Source organism: Xiphias gladius, chromosome 4 (genome assembly GCF_016859285.1).
Source record: "Xiphias gladius isolate SHS-SW01 ecotype Sanya breed wild chromosome 4, ASM1685928v1, whole genome shotgun sequence".
NCBI classification, from domain to species: domain Eukaryota; kingdom Metazoa; phylum Chordata; class Actinopteri; order Istiophoriformes; family Xiphiidae; genus Xiphias; species Xiphias gladius.
Window position 1 is genome coordinate 17,970,448 of NC_053403.1, and position 21,452 is coordinate 17,991,899.

At 40.6% G+C, this 21,452-nt stretch overlaps 1 protein-coding gene across 1 annotated transcript; it reads left to right on the plus strand.

The window, feature by feature from the left end:
- The first annotated feature begins 3,345 nt into the window (after positions 1-3,345).
- mfsd2b (major facilitator superfamily domain containing 2B) lies at positions 3,346-21,245 on the plus strand. Its single transcript, XM_040125624.1, has 14 exons — positions 3,346-3,687; positions 7,476-7,601; positions 7,737-7,861; positions 11,985-12,108; positions 13,829-13,907; positions 14,062-14,243; positions 15,574-15,664; positions 16,948-17,069; positions 17,586-17,669; positions 18,040-18,123; positions 18,388-18,497; positions 19,703-19,846; positions 20,127-20,303; positions 21,197-21,245. The coding sequence occupies exons 1-14, from the start codon at positions 3,346-3,348 to the stop codon at positions 21,243-21,245; spliced, it is 1,839 nt and encodes a 612-aa protein (XP_039981558.1).
- Positions 21,246-21,452: the final 207 nt, after the last annotated feature.

The following is a 21,452-nucleotide window of genomic DNA, read 5'->3' on the forward strand; positions in this document are numbered from 1 at the left end:
TTCCTAACCCACTGAGTATGAAAGACGTATCTGATATGAAGTGTAACCGCACTGGTCATTATGTGCATTGATGGACAATGGGTTGTAGAAATAAGTGGCTTCACAACAAAATAGTTCAGGAAGGCGAAAAAAGTAAAAATTACAATGTAGATGGGGTGAAATAAAGTTGAATCCTTGCTGGGCCCTTACTTCCTCTTTAATCTTGAATCTTGTGTTTCTCTGCATGTGTAAGGATGTGTGCTTTTTCATAAGCGTGAGCTTTCTGCCTGGCCTTGGGAAGAAGGAGAACACCATTACCATTCTTCAATATTTAAAGTAATGGGAAGGAGGGAATGGGGGGGTTGTACAGAACAGGAGAGTGTATGCATTTGAGATGACAGCCTCAGGTTGGTCAAGGTCAGGGGAAGAAACTCACCAGCAGAAATATCCTAATCCCCTTTCAAGAATTACCTTTCTATGAGGCCATGCTACACATTTTAGGATTTTTACCTGAATGTGCAGGCTGTGAGCATCACTTGGTTGACAGCCAGAGGGGGTCTGGCTAAAGAGTAAAAGAGAGCACATTTCCTTTGTGCTACATATTTAATAAGGCTAAGCATGCAGGGAATTACTTTGCCTTTAACTCCCACATTTCCTTTCAGAATGACCCTTTTACTTGTGCGGCAGCCAACCTTTCATTTTGCACATTCCTCTTCACGCATTATCGGAAACATACCCATTCTAATGCAGGTCATATGCCTGACTTTTCTGCCGTGGCACCTTTTTCATTGTCAGTAATTTGGTTTCGGTAGAGGGGTTTGTATGCTAGGAATTTATGGAGAGGTATGGGTTCAGCAACCAAGGTCTCCATTACATGTTTGTTGTCATGCTCTGAGGAGAGGCGTACTGTGGAGAGCAAACCTCTTGCACTAAAAGAGCTGCTTATCAAAGTGTTTTGTGGGAAAAGGAAAGGCACTTAATATATCATAAGTCACAGACTCAAAAAGGGTCTATAAAATAGGAGTACAAGTGTTTGTGGAACTATATCTCATTCCCAAACCTGACATGAAATTCACAGAATAGCCATACATTACTTTTTTTCAGAGTCCATCTTAAGAACAATTTATTATAAAGAATAAATTTATTTCATAGAATTAATGTTTTTTTCTAAATTAAACAAAATAGTAATCTTACAGATAATTTCAGACTGATATCTTAACCCTGCAAAACATTATGAGAATTTAGGAAATAAAGTAAACCTAAAGGGGCACTCTGCCAATTTTACACTAGAAGTTCAGTTTACTTATCATGAGGACTGCCATTCAGGCTGTGAATCAGATGTGAAAGTGAATTACAAACTGGAGGTGTTGTGTTTGAAAGAAGTGGACTTTTCAAGGCAGGGGCAGTCTGATGACCTTTTCAGATGAGAAGGTATCAGAGTGAAATTAACCTGCATGTGTTCTACAGGTTTGGTTACATAGGGACTACCCGCAGGGATAGCTGTTGAACTGCAGCCGGTGAGTTAACATTTGACCTGAGAGATAGCCAGGACACGCTACAGCTAGGTAGTCACAACAGCTCCCTGAACTTCTTTCTCCTTCCTCTATACTGTCCTGTTTACTCCTCTGAGTATTTTACTCTCAGAATCTTACATAATTTCATTCAATATTTATTTTGTTGAAGGTGAAAAAAAGCTCTCAGAGCTAACGAGCTTGGTAACTGCTTGCTCAGCTGTTAAAAGGGACAATAAATTCACGCAGATTATTTTAAAGACATTTAAAATTTTGGTGTGAGCAGAGTTGCATTACGGGAAATGAAAGATCCAGTGTTTAACCGATTCTGGGGACTAAAAGTCGGGATATCTCTGCAGCCTCTGCAGCTGGTTTTTGACCATTCTGCCTTTAATCTGTCTCATATGAGTCTTTCAGCTTTACAAAAGTTCAGTGCTGAATCACTGGAGGCACAGGCCTACCACACACAGGCTACACCTTGTTACTGGAATGTACAGTTTTAAATGTCATACTGTCTAAAAGTTTCCTGAAGTACAAAAAGCTGTCAATACAAACAATTACAAATGAGTCTTTCTGGTGATGATGATGATGATGATTGCGGTTTTCTTCAGGTGTCCACCATAATGAAGATCACGATGATGATGATGCAGCGTGGGAAATATGTATAGGAAATACGTTGGACGCTTGAGCGCGTCTTTGTTGAATTCTTGTCACACCCACGAACCTTTCAGGCTCCCTCCTCCACAGAACCGCAAAGGTAATTGAGAGGAAACCAAACTGCATTTTAGACATTCCACTTCTACCACACCACTTCAAGAGAACGACGTTCACCGTCTCACTCAAACACAATGCAAGCCTCAATGTAATACTATGAAAACAACTGTGTTTCTGCTGCATAGCCCTACTGAAATGGGTTTCCATCTAACACTCATACTGCCGGTTTCAAACTACTTGGCTGCCGTAACCTCCAGAGTCGCACACATGCAGCCACACGGTACATGCAGTCCGTATGTGCCATGTACCGCCGCGGCCGCTGCAGGGCGCAGCTCCGTCACTGCAGACTGAAAACAAGTGAGAGCGGAGACGCGCAGACCATCTCCATCCTCCGCAGTCTCCTTTCTCATCCTGCCCGTCTGACTGACTGGCAGATCACCCCATTGGTCAAACTAACCAACAAACTGACTGGTTGCACCGCTCACAGCACCGGCTATTTTTCCATCAGCACGGGGTAAGATGGTATTTGTTTTTTCTTCTAGTTTTTTTTTTGTTTGTTTGTTTGTTTGTTTTTTTACATGCTTCAGTGTTCTTATCAGGTGTACTGAGTGGTTGTTGATGGAGGCACTTACAGTCATAGTAAGATGAATGCAGACAACAATCTCCTGCAAGGGACATTGACGCATTTTGTGCCCCTTTTTGCTCTTTCTCAGTCATAACAGCTGTGCAAGCTTGTCAAATACAGCAAGTGACGACAACCTAAATGACTTTTAGTAGGCTATATATTTGAAAAGGGCGCTTAAGGTATAATGTGTGCATGTGTGTGTGAGTGAGTGTGTGTGAGAGATTTCTTGTTGCATTCCCCTGCATCTTCATTCATCTGTGCTCTTGTGCATTGTTCCATTTATATGTGTGTTTTCCAAAGAGCAAGTCTTTGTCTGTGCTCATACATGTGTGTTTATGTGCCTGCATTCTTGTGCTTGTATGTTGCAGTACGTGCTTGTCATTCAGTGCATATGTGTGCAGCCTATACGTGTGCGCTTTCTCTGCGCGCGTGTGTGTGTTTGTGTGTGTGTGTGGCACCGCCTTTCTGACTTTGCCCTTCCCTCCTGGCCTCATTCCAGAGCACAACAGCATGTGAATGGCGGCAGAAAGTGGCAGAGTTGTCACAGAGGAGCAGGAGGAGCTCCCAGCCTCTGGAGCCGTCATTCATGTGCAATACATGCACAACCGGAGTCAGAGCCACATCCAGTTTCAGCCTCTGACCTACACCACCCAGTGGCAGGCTCCTCGCGCTGTTGCTCACACAAGGAGTCACAGTCACACTCACTTCAACACTGCCTCACACACACAGTCTCAGAAGTACGGCTGTCGCCTCACACACAGTCTCTCAGCCATGACCAAGGGAGAGAAGGGAGTGCAGGGCTCTGTGGGGAAGCTCATCAAGCCCACTGAACCGCTGTTCCCCAAAACTCCTCAGCAGGTAAGATCACCTGTTTTGGTGCTTCTTTTGTATTGCTCTACAGGTTGTTATCATATGTAGTGGCACTAATTTAACTCACATAGCTGTAACCTTTGTTTGGACAACGGCTGTATAGTAAGACACTCAACTGAGCTGAAATTTTCAATCCCATCTGGTGTGTTTGCAGCTTAGTTTGGCTGAGAGAGACTTCACATGACTGGATGGAGAGAAAAAAGATGGAAAGTGTGATCTCTTTAGTTGGTTATCTGTTTGTGATTATTCATCTGCATTGTTTTCCTGTGAATTGTAATCCCAAGATTGTAGATTCAATGCCTGGAAATTGTTTTCGCTTGAGAAAGGTTCTTCCCATTGATGGGATGACCCGCTTGATGATTGCTTTCTCTTGTCTGATGCTGGCGATATCAGTGGAATTTGGTAATAGCAACGCTTATAATCACATCCATAATAGGAGGAAAGACAGTGGATAGACAGTAGAAAGGGATGGCTCCCTCAGGTCTGTGAACACTGGTAGACTGATTTGACTTTCCTGTCAATTTTTATTTAGATTAACTTTATGAAAGGTACATGGAGATGCCGTTGGTGTGTGATAAGTCTGTAAAGCAGGCAAGCCTCTTGTGTGTCAGAAGGTGTTTGAATCTGTGTACCAGCTGAAGTACAAGGAGCCATGTCCTCAGATCGATGCTGCTCATATGCATATGGCCTGACATACAGAGCCATACCAAGCCTTTACATGGTGTATTGTCCCTTTAGGAAGGTAGATACCACACTATGGAGCCAGTGTTACAAATACTGATGTAATGCCATACCATGGCAGTTAGTCACTCATTTTCTGTTATTGCTACAATGGTTCAGGATGCCCATAAACAGCATTGAATTACCCAGTCTAACCAGTTCTGCAACTGTCTCATTTCTGCCAAACGTCTTTCTCATATACAGTGGTTTTTTTTTTTTTTTAGAATTGGATTTGACACCTGAGAATTTAAATGTCATGGTGAAGTTGGTTTTGCTGATGACCACAGAACTTGATTGATGTGAACACTGGAAAACATAAATTTCCCTGCTACCCTAAATAATTTGAGTTAAATTACCTAAACTTGAATAATTTGTTTAGCTCATGAACTATTGTAATGTAAAACTCACTGAGTTAAATTCACTGAACTTGAGAAAAGAAGTTAAATAAAGCTCAGATATTAAGTTCATTCTATAACTGTTTAGTTACCCTGACAATTTTTACAGCCAGATTTGCTTCGTTGTTGCATTAAGTCAATTTGCGCATTTAAAAAAAATCTAAGTGAAGATGCCAGAAATTAAAAGTTGAAATATTGTAAACAAGTTTTGAAGCTTAGCTTAGGTGGAAAAATTGGTTTATTGAAAAAAGCAAAATGGGACAAAGTGCAAATATGGCAACAGATGAAAACATCAGATCCATATTTAACTGTACCCCTCCTCAAGATAATACATGGAATAAACATAAATGACACATTTCCATCACATTTTTCACATCATTATCATTCGTTTGAGATCTGACCAGAATTCTTTTAATTACATCATCTCTTTGCACCCTCTCCTCCTGCAGTAGTTTAACAGCACCCATCTGGTGAATTAGCACCAACAACTGCTTATCTCAATGTGCCCAACTTCTAACATGCATGTAAACTGTAGGGGTGGGAGCACATATTCATTTGCATATTCTATCGCTGATTTTCTGGAAATTAATTAAAAACTTGCTTTATAGGAATGCCTAAGTGGGGCATAATAGATGAAAGACTTTTCTCTCTTTGTGAATGAGACAAAATGATAGATCCATAGTCAGTAACGTGTAAACTATTGCGGCTAATTCCACACGATGAGCCTCCCGATCCATCACAAACGTACTTCGAACAGAGCTTTTTCACTCTGACGATATCCATGCGTGTGGTGCACTTTCAAGAGAATGAATAAATGACCTCCATACAATTATTCACAATCCTGATTTAAATTACTTGCGGTGCAGTTCAGGTATTTTAAATTGTTTTTCCCTCACCAGTTAAGGATTCATTAACTTTGGAGATTAGTCTTATCTGTCCCCGTCCCTTGCTTGCTGACAGCCTGAACTTTGCAGATGTTCCCTTTACTTTGAGCCAGTGTTTCTATATAAGTATGTGTGTGTTGAGATGTGTGTATTAGGTTTTGTTTGTGCATCCAGACAACAGTAGACAGGATATCCTGTTTATCCTCTTTGATGATAAAAACCCAGTAATGAAAGATTTAGAGTAAAGAATAAGTGTTTAAAGTGAAAGAGAGAGACAGTGTTGGGTGCACAGAGTACTTTTGCACATCATCAGTTAAGCAGCATTCTCCAGACACCGAAGACTTTGATTTTTCTCTCCAATTAGAGTTAATTGCAGTGAGAGTGGAAGAAGAGAGAGTTTTGAAGTCAGAACCGCCACGCAGCCTTTACTTTCCTCTGACCCGCTTGTCTTGCGATTGAATAATTACACACCTCCCTCCCGGTAATTGTCGTTCTCGAACCTCTCCATGTTTTGATGGGGCGAAAAAAGTAGGAAGAGAAAATGTGAGCCGGATAATAACAGTGTGTCGGTCATGGCTGTGGTTACTTTGGTGATTTCCTTCTTTCATAAAGCTCTGAGGGGAGCAGCTGCGGGCCAAGCCTGGGCCACTGGATGTGGAGTGACACTGTTTTCTGTGTGTGTGTGTGTTTGACAAAAAAGGTTGTACAGAAGGGGGAACAGGCAAAAGTGGATATGTGTGCACAGCCTCGGAGACAGTGGTAAATATTGGGCTCCCTAGACCGTGGTGTCTTGTCTTATTCATGTGTAGATGAAAGCTTGCCCTTCTCACTAGACACATGTACGTACACACAAATGCACACACAAAGTCTGATGGTTTTAGTAGTGCACGGTGAGGAGAAACTGAGCTGTGGATGATTCTGTGGGTTACCCGTGCTCCTCCGTGTGCCTCAGTGTCTGCACAGATTTACCACAATGCAAACAACTGGCAGGGGGACTCCTTTTGATCCTCTATTTTACACACACACACACACACACACCACACACACACACTGACACACACACAAATAGATGCACACACTTAAAGCTTGTAGTTGGGAGACAATTTTTGTGTTTATTAGTGAGTGGAATTCATGAGATAAATGTTTCACTGTGTAGACATCTTCTACACACATCACAGCAATGATACACAGACAGTGTGATGTGGTAACACCTTAGGAATTGCTATACTTTTCTGTACATTCCACTGAATCACTGAACTGTTGCAACATGAAGACGAAGACAGAATGTTATTTTTGGAGCCCTTAAATAGAATTTGAAAGGATTCGGATTATGAACGGGGATTCACTACAGGATTCACTATTTGTGAGTCATAAGTCTGTTCTCATTGCCTAATTTATTTTAAAGTGACACACCTAATTTCACATTGGTGTGTCTGGGGAGTTTTTCCTGTAATTGTGAGATTGTATGGTGGTTAAATGGTTATGTGACTTGCAAACAATTTGTGTCAATAAATGCATGACAGTTTTGGAAGCAGTAACCTTATAGTTAGTTTATACTCCAAAAGTAAACAGTTATGTTGTGCGTTTAGTGTCAGCGATCGTTTTTTCAGTGGTTGGCATCCTTTGTTTACCCCATTTCCCATTCCCACCTGGAATGAGTGTCTTCATAAGAATGATTAGTGTAAAGAAAAGTTAATTTGCTCATTAGGAGCCGGACCTACAAGGACACCCTTATCCTATTAAATTTTTTCCCCTCTTGTCACCTCTCTTTTCACAGACCGACTTGAGCCAGAAGTTGTCATTATGCAGTAAACTGTGTTTCGCCATCGGAGGCGCACCCAAGGAGGTGGCTGCCAGTGCTACAGCCTTCTTCCTGCAAATCTACCTGCTTGATGTCGCTCAGGTAATGTGTTTAGTTAAAAAGAGAAGGAGAAGGTGTAAGAGAATGTCTGTTGCTTGCATATATGAATAAATGGGTATTGTAGTTTTGTGCCTACAAGTTTTTTTTTAACTCCAGTCTCTCTGTTCTGCTCTGCAGATCACTGCCTTCCAGGCCTCCATGGTGCTGTTCATTGGTAAAGCCTGGGGCGCAGTGACCGACCCTGTTGTTGGTTTCTTCATTACAAAGAGCAAATGGACCAAGATTGGCAGACTCATGCCTTGGTGAGCCCACTTCTCACACTATGAAGAAAGCCCCTGTATTTCTCCATCATTGCTATTTCTCATGCCTTAGTCCTATTATTCTGTCATTGTTTTTTCCTTACTCCTTTACTTGTTCTTCCTGTGTTTCTACATTTAGATTTTTTTTGTTGACTCAAAGGCAGAGCTAAGCAGTACTGACAAAATCTGATTCAAAACATCTGAAAACACCCAAATATTGATAATAAGACAGTATTTTAGGGAAGGACTATTATTGCTCTCAGGTTATTGACACAACCGAAAATTATTGACCATTTAGCTAAAATTTGAAATTAATCAACAAAATTGTATTGTTAACTGTAATGCAGCCTTTAAGACAAGAAAAGGATGACATTTAAGCACTTACAATAATGCGAATACAGGTTGCATGTTGGGGTGTTGCTCAGCTCTACTCCCAAGTTATCTAAGGACCCCCTGAGAATGGAATTTATGTTTGTTTATTTATTTAAGCTAATAACCTAGGTCAAAATTATCCTCCTCTCCTTTGTGAACACATGGTAAAGTGCTGCGGTTGACACACAGGTAAGCTGTCTGTAATTTGTCGACAGATTATGAAACATGTTTTGGTTTGGCCCCACTCCCTCAGACATAATGATGGCCACTACATGATGCTAATGTTTGTGTGAAAACTCAACAAAAACAAGCCATGTGCTCCAGTTTCAAATGGTTTTGAAATTGTTCTCAGCCTGTGCCTCTTACCTGAGGATTGTGCTGCATAAACAGCTATTTTGCATTAATTACACTGTTCCCGACACTCCCTCTGATGAGCTACACATACTGTATGCGTCAAGGGTGTGGGCCGTTTTTTTGCCTTTTGATGTCAGAGAACAATTCCGTAGTCAAGAAGGTCGATCATCTTTCCTTCATAGATCTTCTGCTACCGTGTAGCTCTCTGACATTTTATTACATTAATGCAACACCTCCTCTAACTTTTGCGAATCATCCAGCTTTCTTCTTCTTTGTTTGAAAGATATCTCCCAGTATCTCATGATCTTTAAGAGCAAGTGCAGCTTACTTTGTGACTCTATAATTGTGGATTATTTGAGGCTGTTACCAGCATTTCCATTAATCACCATTTTCAAAGATGATCTTATAATCGGCTGTCTATGTGTTTGTGTGCAATATATGTCTTTTGAAGACACTAGCTTGACATTTACTGTAATTACACAGCCAGTATCTAATGCCTACTGCATTATAAACCATAGATTACACACAAGCTGACATGGCTGGAGGGGAACCAAGTCCGCTGTGGCCAGCCAGCCGCGCTCAGTAGTGGACAGATGCTGATGATTGTTAAATCAACTTTGATTACCCCCGGGAAACTTTAGGTGTGTGGGTGTTCTTGCTTGTGTTTGTCCATGTCAATACTTTGTATGGTATATGAGGGTATTTTAAACGTGTATTCATCAGTGTTTGTGATGAGAGTGCAAGCCACTCCCTTCATTTTTACTCCTGTGGAAAGTCCCCTCTACCCATCAAGCAGGAAGTCCTTTTCCGTTTCTGACTGTCACATCCACAGCGAGACACATAGCGATTTGTATCTTTGCCCTGAGTTCTTTAGGATGAAGTCATTTGGCCCAGCATGCCCCCTTGGGTTTTGCAATGTTTATTATTCTGTGGTTGTAGTCAGGCACCATCCCAGTGGCAAGTAGAACTTTGAGAAAGATTGTCTCAGTTAAAGAAAGACAATGTGAAAGTGAGGGTATATCAGTTGTGGAAGAAGTACTCCCTTACTTAAAAAAATGAAAAAAAAAAATACTCCATTACAAGTAAAATTTAAAGTAAGGTAAGGAAGTATTAACAGTAAAAGTGAAACTTACCCTATGACTGATAAATCATTATAGAGTATGATACATTATTAGATTCTTAATAAATGTGTCAATGCATTAGTAGTATTTTACTGTTGTGGCTGGTCCAGATGCAGCTACTTTTAACTACTTTATACAGTTAGTTTAATCAAGTGGTTCCCAGATGATTAATGAGAAAAGAAAAACAAAAACAAACAAAAACAAAGTTCTCCTTCACAAATCTGTTTTCACTTTTTGGAATTTTTCTGTACTAGCTGATATTTTCTTTTTTTTTCTTTTTAAAAAAATCCTGGATAACTTTACTTCTTTTGGTGTCTAACACCTATGGACAGGGGCCCCAATTAGATGCTGCTCTTTCGGAAGGGGTCAGAAGCCAAAAAGGTTGGGAACCACTGGTTTAATCTTGAACAATGTTAAATAATAGACTGTATTTTATGAGTTTATACTATGTTTTTAAATGTAAAATCTTGAAGAGGAAGTGCACTGATTTTTTGCACTGAGTTTATTCATAGGTCTATGGGATCACTACTGCATATGTGAAAAATTTGTGTAAAGCCTTTTGTGGCTCCAGAGACAGTTGCACTGTGGGTAATGTAGACACCAATTTATTACAAGGAAGAAAAATGTGCGGAATATAAAAGACAATACCTCTGGTTTTATGCATTGATTGTGGCTGTCCCTCCTGTAATTTGGAAAGTAGTAACCAAAGCTGTCAAATTAATGCGTTTTCCTCTGCATTGTAGTGGAGTAGAAATAGCATAAAATGGAAATACTCAAGTAAAGTATCTACAAGTGTCTTAAGTAAAGTGTACTTACCAGAAGTACAGTACTTGAGTAAACATAGTTAGTTACTTTCCACCACTGGGGTATGAACACTACTAAACCCAAAATTAACCAAGAAGGCACACCCTCACCTACCAGACCTCTTATAAATCCCCTCTGTTCCACTGCACATCATCTAATTAACATGCTGTAGGTGTCCCTAACAAGTCAGTGAGGAGAGAATTCTAAGTGCCAGCCTCCTATCAGCTTGCACTGGCTTAATTAAGTGTGCAAATTATTGGGACAGGTGTGAATGTGTATTCATGCATCCCTGATGTGTGAGAAGGTATGCGAGTGTTTTTGCACACGTGCCTTTGTTGCCTCTCCCTGAACACAGTCATCTTGCAGGAACATTCTAACTGTCCCATTCACCCGGCCCCGGGGCCCTTTCATTGCTCCCATGACCAAGCGGTCAATACTGCAGCACCAGCGTTGTCAGCCGCCTTTGTTTAAGCAAACAATCAGGAGGAGAGTGAGGTGGGCGGGCTGGACGATGCTAGAAATGACCGTAACTGGCCTCTCTCTACCTCTTTCTCCCACTTTCTCTCTTTATAATTCACAGTGTAGAGCAGGTCAGAGGTCAGAGCAACTGCGGGTTTTGTCACAGTCACCTAATTCCATTGGTGCCTTTTTCCTACCTGTAGATGTGCTGGCATTACAGCTGTTCCAGGCTCTAGACCACATGACAAACAAACTCCATTTGCTTTTTACAGGAAAGGAAGAAGAGGGTGGATGATATATTGGTGTTTGCAGACATGTCATATTGCAGATCATCCATAATCTTGCCTTTTTCCCTGCATTTGAAACACACAGCTGTTCATTTTAACCATAATGACACACACCAGTTGTTTACTTATGAATTATACATGGCCCATATACTGTATCGCTCCAAGTTCTGAGAAAAAAACACAACGCAGCAGAATTGCTTCATGCTGCGTTTGCTTGAGTGTGTACTACATATTTGTGTGTGTGTGTGTGTGTGTGTGTGTGTGTGTGTGTGTGTGTGTGTGTGTGTGTCTGTGTGTGTGTCTGTGTGTGTGTGTGTGTGTGTGTGTTTCAATGATATGTGTGGGTTTTGAATATTGTGGTATTTCTCTGCTCGCCGGTCCCTCACAGGACAGATTCATATCATACTTACAACAACATAATCAGTGAGCAGTCATCTTACTCTCACTGTAATCTGCCAGAAATATGGCCTGATTTTAACGCTGCTTTGAAAATTACACTGTCATCCCTATTCTGACAATTTGAAATGGTGACGGTGGCTGCTTTTAGGTGTCTTAGAACCATAAATGTAATTCAGATAATTGTCTTTTTAACATCAATTTTCAGGATAAGAAAGATGTGGGAAAACTGTATAACTTTTTGTTCGTTTTTCGCCAGTTTCGCAAGTTTCTGTGTTTTGATTTAAGTGTTTTTCTTAGGAGTCTCACGTGATGCACCTTTATGTTCTGCAGGATGGTGGGTTGCACTCCGTTTCTGGTGGTCTCCTACTTCTACCTCTGGTTTGTTCCTCCTTTAACCAGCGGCAGGTTCATCTGGTACCTAGGTTTCTACTGCCTCTACCAAACCCTCATCACTGTAAGTGTGCATGCTCTTTCAGAATCCCTGTATATTTGATGTTTAAGAAATCGAAATTGGTATATGATGCTTCAGATAACTCAGCAGGACTTCACATGAAGTACAAGACAGATGTCAGGTGGGAAACAGGAGATAAAAGCTCTGATTGATGCAGCTACGAATGACACATTACATAACATATACTGTAGATAAAATGCAGGAAATACTACGAATAACAAACTTTGAAGTGTAGATGATTACACTTATCTCATGCTAGCCTCCAACAGTTCCTGGTGGGATTTACACTTTGATTTGTGAGACGAGCAGGAGATTAGAGCCCAGAGCTCTTAGATACCTGACCTCAAAGGGAAAGTGTAGTTATTTAGGATGCCTTTTGTTATTATGGTCGAGACCATTTATCTCTCTCCCCCTCTCTGCTCTGCTCTGCTCAGCTCTGGGGTAACCCATATAACATGTGCTACAGAGCATGTAGACCGCCGCAGCCACACTGCGGTGAGCTGTAATGGCATGTCATTCTAACTACTTGATAAGTATATGGTCAGTCCTGCCAGGAACGTCTTGCTGGGTAAATGCTGGTTACCACTTTTAGCCTCCCTTCATTGTCTCTGGATATGCGTTTGTGTGTAGTTTGCTGGGAAAGGCCTGCTGTTATCATTTAGAAGGTCACAGTCTGTAAACAGAGGATAGCGTGCGATATATAATCTGTTTATGCAATCAACTAATAATGGCTTTCCTTAAAATTAACGAGTTCTCACTTCCATCTGTATTGGACATTTATGCATGCTCAATTCTATAAATGTTTGCATCCAGTGAAGGGCCCATAAATGACATACTGTATAGAAGCAGTGGCTGAAAAAAATCCTTTCACGGCCGCATTTATTTTCATCGTGGCTAAGCATGCTCTTTTGGCCACAGTGCTGACTGAGCCCTTGTGTAAATTACAAAGTGAACCAGGACTTGGTTTGCTCGCCTATTCTCTGGGAGAGGTGGAAGGAGAAAACAGATCTGAGGTTTGCCAACATGGAAACTGCAGAGATTGCTTTTGATATATATACAGTGCAGTGTACTGTATATTTTGCCTCTGCTTTTTCATGGGAAAATGTAGATAAAATACATCTAAAGACATATGGGTTGTTCCCATCTGATTGTGAGTCAAATATTGAATGCCAACAAGGCTGGGAGTCACAGTGGTGCTATGGGCTAAATCCTAACACCTCGCATGCTAACGTGCTCACAATGAGAGTGACAACATGCTTAAATTTAGCTTAGCAGTTTAAGCATAATGTTTACCATGTTCACAATCTTAGTTTAGCGTGATAGTAAGTTAACATTTGATAATTATCAGCTTATAATCATAAACAAAATACTGCACCAATATAAATATTGACTTAATGATTGTGTTAAGAGAAAAGTTAGGGGATCACCAAAGTGACTACAACTCATCCTGAAGCAAACATGAATTTTATGGCAATCCATTCAAAAATTTTTGAGACATTTCACTCAGAACCACAAATGTCAAGCTCGTGGTGGCACTAAAGGAAGAATTAGCGGACCCCCAACATCATTGGGATTCATCCTCTGGGGACTATGAATGTTCATACACAATTTAATGGCAATGGTTCCAGCAGTTACTGAGATATTTCAGCCAAATGCTGCTGTGTCAGGCAAGTATTTCTTTCTGTTTGACCTAAAACATGACTGTCTTTCTGCTCCATTTTAGTGCTTCCATGTGCCTTATTCTGCTCTCACCATGTTCCTGAGTACCGACCAGAAGGAAAGAGACTCAGCCACTGCCTACAGTAAGGTCTTTTAATATGAAAAAAATAAAAAGTTAGGCTTTTTATGCTGAATTTTTCTCTCCCATTTGCATTTTGCAGTTGTTCAGTTTAAAATTGTGTGATTTACTTTGAAAGATTGGAACTGATAATCTAATCTTTAATTATGTAATGACAGGAATGACAATGGAGGTTCTGGGGACACTTGTGGGAGCTGCCATCCAGGGCCAGATTGTGGCCAGCGCTCACACTCTGAAGCACTGCCCAACTCACAACATGTCTACTGGTTACCTTGGCAATAGCAGCGGGGCAGAGATCGTCAAGAGCCTGGTGCACTCGCAGGACTACCTGTCACATGCTGTAAGTGTCACAGTGCCAAGCCAGGAGCCCAGGTGTGCTCAAAGTACGCCACAGAGTTGGTTTGAAAATAACTTGGACTCTCAACAGCCTTCTCGCCTAACTTGGAGCTGTGGTGTGTGCTCAAGTTTACTTTTGCAAAATATCCGAATGAAAAGGAGGATTGTTCTAAATTGAGGCCTTATTACAGAATGTCTAGAGGTTCAGACATCCAAAATGGCTTCATGTTTTCAACCCATGTAACCCATGGGATTGAAAGGAGACGCCACTGTTTGATATCTGAACCACACATCCTGAGCCAGCCTCCCTCTCATGACCACAAAGGGGTTCCTCCCTCACATCAAGCCCCCAACTGTGGCCCCATTGCATTGAGGGGTCTCCACAGTCTGTAAGTCATTAGGACTATTTATGTCTCACCCAGAACATTTAAAGACACCTTAGATTCAGTATTTTGGAAATATTAGTTTTGCTTCTAGGTGACGGCACTTTAACTTAAAGTTAGAGGGAGAAGACCATGATAGGACACATTCATGTCCACATTTCAGTTTGCAGAACTGTGAATAAACACAACTGCTCCTGTGAATCTATCATGTGACTTGAAACAGGCCAGAGTCCAAACTGTCTTACGCTGAATTTTGATTGCGCCACAGCTATTTGGGCTTCAAAATGGGTTCTTTTCCAGTGGATTTTGTGTGAACCATATCGGGGCAACCCACTCACCAAGCCAAACCCTCTGCAGCCACCCGCTAAATTCCTCCGCGGTCACTGGTGAGGGTGGCACACCGTCTGAGTCTGCCCTCGGAAACAGGGAGGGTTTGATGTGCATAAATAATAATGAACCGCTGGGCTGAGCCACATGGAAAAAAATAGCAAACAAACAGAGGTTGTTTAAGGCAGAGCAGTTCCTGTCAGGGTATGGCATTAAACAGTTAAGGCTGTATTTTGGGATACAGATCTACTTGAGGTTTCTTCCTGTTTATACTTGTATTTGTACAGCGTATGTGATGTGCATGTGAGTTTACACTTTAAACTCATGTGGAAAAACAACACAGATGGTCACAGCCAATAAATCCTACATGGATGAGTGTTAAATTAAGGAAAAACTGAAAAGAAAAAAATAACATTAACCACCAGTTACAAAAAAACACACACCTATTGCGGCAATTTGTTTCCAAAATTGATATATAGCAAGTTTAAATGAAGCCCTTAAATTTTTTAAGTATATGAGAACATCATGAATTAAAGATTAAAGAAAGGCTCAGAATAGATTGTGCTGTCTCTTTAAGAAGAGATGGATGGATGTAGGCTACATGTTTGTTCTTTCGCTCCACAGAAGGAGGTGTACATGATCGCTGCTGGGGTTATTGGAGGAGTGTTTCTTATCTGCACAGTGGTGATGTTCCTGGGAGTCAAAGAGAGAGATGGTGAGACTTTTTGCGTGTGTGAACAAAAGTACTGACAGAATATTAGCCTAGCATTATTAGTAGGTGTCTCCAGGACCACATTTTGCCATGATCACACACACACACACACACACACATACACACACACACACACACACACACACACACACACACACACACACACACACACACACACACACACACACACACACATACAAGCACACAAACAAGGTGAAAACAATACCAGCCACGCTATTGTGGCTTGTAATCATTTGATCATTTAATCATCATATAAACTCTTACAACTGACTAATCATTTAAGTGTTTTATTAAGCAAAAATGCCAAACATTGTCCCAGCTTCTCAAATGCAATGATTTGCTGCTTTTCCTTTAAAATAGCATTGTATGAAATCAAGCAGTTTGGAGTTGCTGATGCTGGGGACTTGTGACATACTTTTTTTAAAAACTATTTTTCAGCACTTTATAGACTGATGATTAATTAAAAAAAACAATCCACACATAAATCAATTATCAAATATTCCAATTTGGGGATCACACTTTGGATTTAAATGAGTTTAGTTGGGGACAAAATTAGTGCCTGGGGACATCCTTGGGCTAGTGGTCTAACATGCATAATATTTAACTGCAAGTTGTATTTTCACTGGGGACCTTTGGTGAATGCTATCTATCAAATAAAGTCAAAACAGCCAAGGAAGTCATCTTAAAATTTGCTATTTTCCTAAGATAAATGAGTTGCTTGACATGGGCAACACAGTACTTATAAAGGAACAGGGTCTTTCAATTACATATTTATAGGCACATATATTGTATAAATAGTCATTTTTTCCAGTATTTTACATATTGTTCATATTGTAGATGAAGGTCAGTTTTTCTCAATACAATTTATTTCAGTGACACTTGGAGTCTAAGTGTTTCTTAGTTGGAGGGTAGGCCAATATGAAAAAATGCATTTGTGCATGTATTATGGTATCTGTGCATTAGCACTTTTGCAATACCTTCCCTGGCTACCGTTTCTGTGGTTATTTAATCACATAAAAGTCTCCCTTGCATCTGTTGTACTTTTCCTACACATTGAGAGTGTCATTGAAATAGTTTTTGGAAATCCACCATTCTCTGATCTATATTACACTAAAAATGACAGCTCTCAGTGGGACAAACAGCATCCAATCCAATGTTGGGGCAGTTCCAGGGTTGCCAGTGAGCAACTCCACTGCTTTTCTCTTACTGCATGTTATTCGATACGCTGCATACTCATATTCTTATTCCACATGTAACCTTTTCAGATCCGTATGCCCCAAGGACAGAGAAGCAGATCCCGTTCTATAAGGGCTTCATCATGGTGATGAGACATGGGCCATACCTCACTCTAACTGCTGCATTCCTCTTCATCACTGTCGCTATTCAGGTAAATGCAAATTTATTTAGGCAGCACCTCTCAGACACGACATTCAACATTACAGTAAATGGAGCCAGTCCTGGATCGTGATGCTGCTGGGGAATTTCTGGCACTAGATGTTGATTTGATCAATGTAGAAGAGCACTTACTGAAAGCTCATGGTTTAAAGTGTGTTTTAAGTCTCAGGACTCTTGAGAGTGATACCAGGCCCCTCTGTTTGTCTGTCACTTGTAGGCAGATGCTACAAGTTACACATTTAAGATTTAGACTGTCTAAATTATTGCAGACTTTCCAACTTTTGCATCAGATCTATTTCTGTATATATTTGCCCCTCTCATCTCTGAGGAGGTGTCAGTTGTCAACCATGTGAGCTCCAGAGTGGGTATGAATCACTGCAAAACACCGTCAGCAGCTTCTCCAGTGACTTCATTTGGCACTCAGCATAGCAAGCTGAGTGCCCTGCGACAGTGCTGAGTAGACAAGACGAGACTGAATATCTGAATGTTTGATCTCTGATTTCTGCAGCTGGTACAGAGCAACTTTGTCCTCTTCTGCACTTATGCTGCCGACCTGAGGGATCACTTCCAGAATATTGTGCTGACCATTCTGGTGAGTTCACCTTTTGGTACTCATTCACCTCACAAGTACCCAAAGATCTGTAACATAGATATACTAGTATGATTAAATACGTACCTTGACTGAACAGCATAAAATTCATAGAATTCATGAATTCTTTTTGAAATTTTTGTCACCCTTTTTTTTTAAGGCTATCACCCTGATTGAACAGAACTGAAAAATTGCTCCATTTACATTTGCACACACTTACAACGACATCCAATATTGTCATCATATAAAGTTTGAGACATGGTCTCCATTACCATTCTTTTTTTATTTCAGATTTGCTTACAAGACTGAATCATATTCAAAACAATTCTCCTCATGTATGTGTAACACATAATCTTCTGGCATGTTTACACAGGTTTCTGCAGTGATAAGCATTCCACTGTGGCAATGGTTTCTGCAGAGGTTTGGGAAAAAGATGGCAGCTTTTTGTGGTATCACAGTGAGTATACTGTTTTTATTTTGGTTTAGCCTTTAAAACTATTATGCTCTGATGTTTCTGCCATCTTGTGGACAAACTTGGAAGTGTGGCATCCTTGTTATAATCACGGAAACCCCCTGGAAAAATGAAATATCTCATGTTGTTGGTGACAATGAAGTCCTGTCACACTGAAAACCTATAGAAAACTTTTTCTTGCATGACTTAGAACAAAAAGAATATGGAGCAAATGATCCATTTTAACCTCTTACTGCTCTGTCTATCCAGTGGATCATGCCCTTCACCTTGATGCTGGTGTTCATCCCTAATGTGGTAGTGGCCTATGTTGTGGCTGTTTCGTCTGGACTCAGTGTGGCTGCCTCCCTCCTGCTGCCATGGTAAGACTCAAAACTTCAGCGCATATTACATCATACTGCACTCAAGTGGATCAGTGGATCATCATTCAGCCAAATCACTTATGAATATGGTGTAAATATTTGAGCCAAGTTGGTGGCAACTGACAGCCTCCAATGTGGCATCTGTTACGAGATCAGATGGATCAAGAGTTTCTTCTTTTTGCCTGGGTGCTCGAGTTTTCTATTGCAGTCCAAAAAAAAAAAAAGGCAAACTAGTCAGAATGAAGACTCTATATTGCCCGCTGGTACTTAAATGTAAATTAAAGTCTGTCAACCTTGTAATGGACGTTTAGGGCATATCCCTGCCATCTGCCCAGTGTAGGTTTGGTGAATCCCCTCAATGACTACAAAGGGTTAAAAGAAATACAGTATTACAGTGAAATACATGTTCCAGTTTGTGTCATATCCATTTATATTATATTCAAAATCCACCTAGCCTCTGACATTGTTTATGTAAATTCAGTCCTGCTATATGTTTGTCTGTGCTGTGGCTCTGCTGCTCATGTCAGTCCCCTTTGATTTGATGCAAAATGTCATTATTCAAACCACAATACTGAACAAACATGCTGTTAGTGGTGACTTGGTGCCCAGAAGGCCCCGTCCATTCACCCAGGTCATGTCACGGTAATGGTAGTGATGTCATTTTTAAGAATTTGAAGCGCCTTATACTATAAATCTTGTATTCCATCACAGAGCTAATACAATGCGAAAGGTAAAACAGTCTTCTTCTCTACATCTGTTTTCCAATCATTTCTATGGCAGACTCTGCTCATCACTCATCTCTTGCCCCCTCCCTAAAAACCCAAATTACAGGGCCCTCCCATAGGGCCATGTTTATTTTGGAAGGGGCTGATTGTTTATCCAGTCTGTGGGTCCAGACCAGAGGTATCGCCCACTGCTCATCATCTAATCGTGTTATTAGCTCTGTCATTTTAACCTACCAGTTTATCAGAGCACTAAAAGTAGGCCTCACATTATCAGCTTCTAGCATCTTGACTGGTTGTGTAAGATGGTTAAAGTGTAAGCGTGAGGGAGGTCTTGGGCACACATCAGCTTAAAATTTTACCATGTCTTAGAGTGATGCTGAGTATTTAAGACAACAGACACATGCTCACAAAATCTTGCAAAAAAAGTAAAACAAATAGCTCAGATTCATTCAGTTGTGCATGTGTGTGTATGCAATCCAGGTCTATGCTGCCAGATGTGGTGGATGACTTCAGACTGGCCAACCCCTACTCTAAAGGCCATGAAGCCATCTTCTACTCCTTCTACGTCTTCTTCACCAAGTTTGCTGCTGGCATCTCCCTGGGAGTATCCACCCTCTGTTTGGAGTGAGTCTGCATTACTATCACACATGCACCCTTAATTTACACACTGCATGATGCTCTGTATCTGCACTTAGTGTGTCATGATACCTTGCAAAAATGCATTACCTGATGCATAATTCATCATGCAAAGGGTGTTGATTTTGCTCATTTGCAGTGTTGCAACGTCAGGCTGGTTGTTGATTTCCCTGTAACCTGTGTTTAAATGGGATCTCTCCATCTTTGTGTGTGTGTGTGTGTGTGTGTGTGTGTGTGTGTGTGTGTGTGTGCGTGTGTGTGTGTGTAGGTTTGCAGGGTATGACACCGGCGCCTGCAAGCAACCTGCTCCTGTAGTGTACACCCTGAAGCTGCTGATTGGTGCTGCTCCAGTGGCCTTCATTGTTACAGGGTTAATGATCCTACTCCTCTATCCCATCAGCGAAGATGTACGGCTCAGGAATAAACTCTGCCTGGAGGAGCTACGGTGAGTAGAAATAACAGATTTACACCTGAGAAAAAAACGTAAACTTCTCATCCTTTAAAGGAGCACTCCACCAATTTTTCACAATAAGTTCAGTGTATCCGTCACAAGGAGTACTACTCAGCCTGTGAAAACAGTCGTACAAAGTCTTCTATAGCTCTGGAGCGAGCTTTGATGACATCATTAGGTTTTTTTTCTTTAACCCTGACAATGTCATCAGGCTTATTTTAATGAACGTTAGAAAGCTAGGTTTGGGTTTGAGACATTACATTTTTTAAGAGAAAGCCTGCTTTACAAACTGGAGGTGTGGGCACTAAAGGAGGCAGTAAATATCTAAAGAAAGACAGCATTGGGTTGCACATCAGAATTGTACAATCCAGCGTTTTGAGAGATTAAAAGTCAAGATATCTCAGCCTGTGCTGCTTTAATTCTGACCATTCATTTTTTAATGTGACTCTTGAGAGTCCTCTAATTTATTCAAGTGCAACACTAAAACACTAAATTGCTGGAGTGACCCTTTAATCCATGACATTTTTGTGTCTGGTTGGCTCCTCTCTGTGGCCAATTTATGTTACAAAATAGAGACTACACTTTACCCTGCCTTTTGAAAGAGATGTCATCAAATAAAGATATAAAATGTTAATCATGAGGATTTCAACTTAAAAAGCTAACATTGTTCTGTTATGAGTGGTTGCCAGTGCTTCCCTCCTATTGACTATCTGAACTGTGGAAAAAACTATTCAACGCCAGCCTGGTCAGCTGCGCCATTAGATAAATGTATTGGAGTAAAAAGTAGAATATTTGCTTAAGTAATGTAAAACTACTTTAAATGTATTTAGCAACTTTCCACCAGTGCTATTAATGTAACATTTTACTGATATTCATGTCTCCTACAGGAAACAAAGCATCAGCTCCAGAACTATGGAAGATTTGAATGACGTGTGACTTGGATCTTGAATGAAGTGAATTTCAAAGAGCCACATATTCCAGTAACACAGCTGGAAGTTTGTTCATTAGTGTATATTACACTGATAAATAGTTCAATTGTTTTATTGTAAACATTCTTTGTTTCATTTTCACATGTACTGTATAGTCATCTTGGATAAATATATAATGAGATTACCTAATTTATATGAATGAATGTATATTATT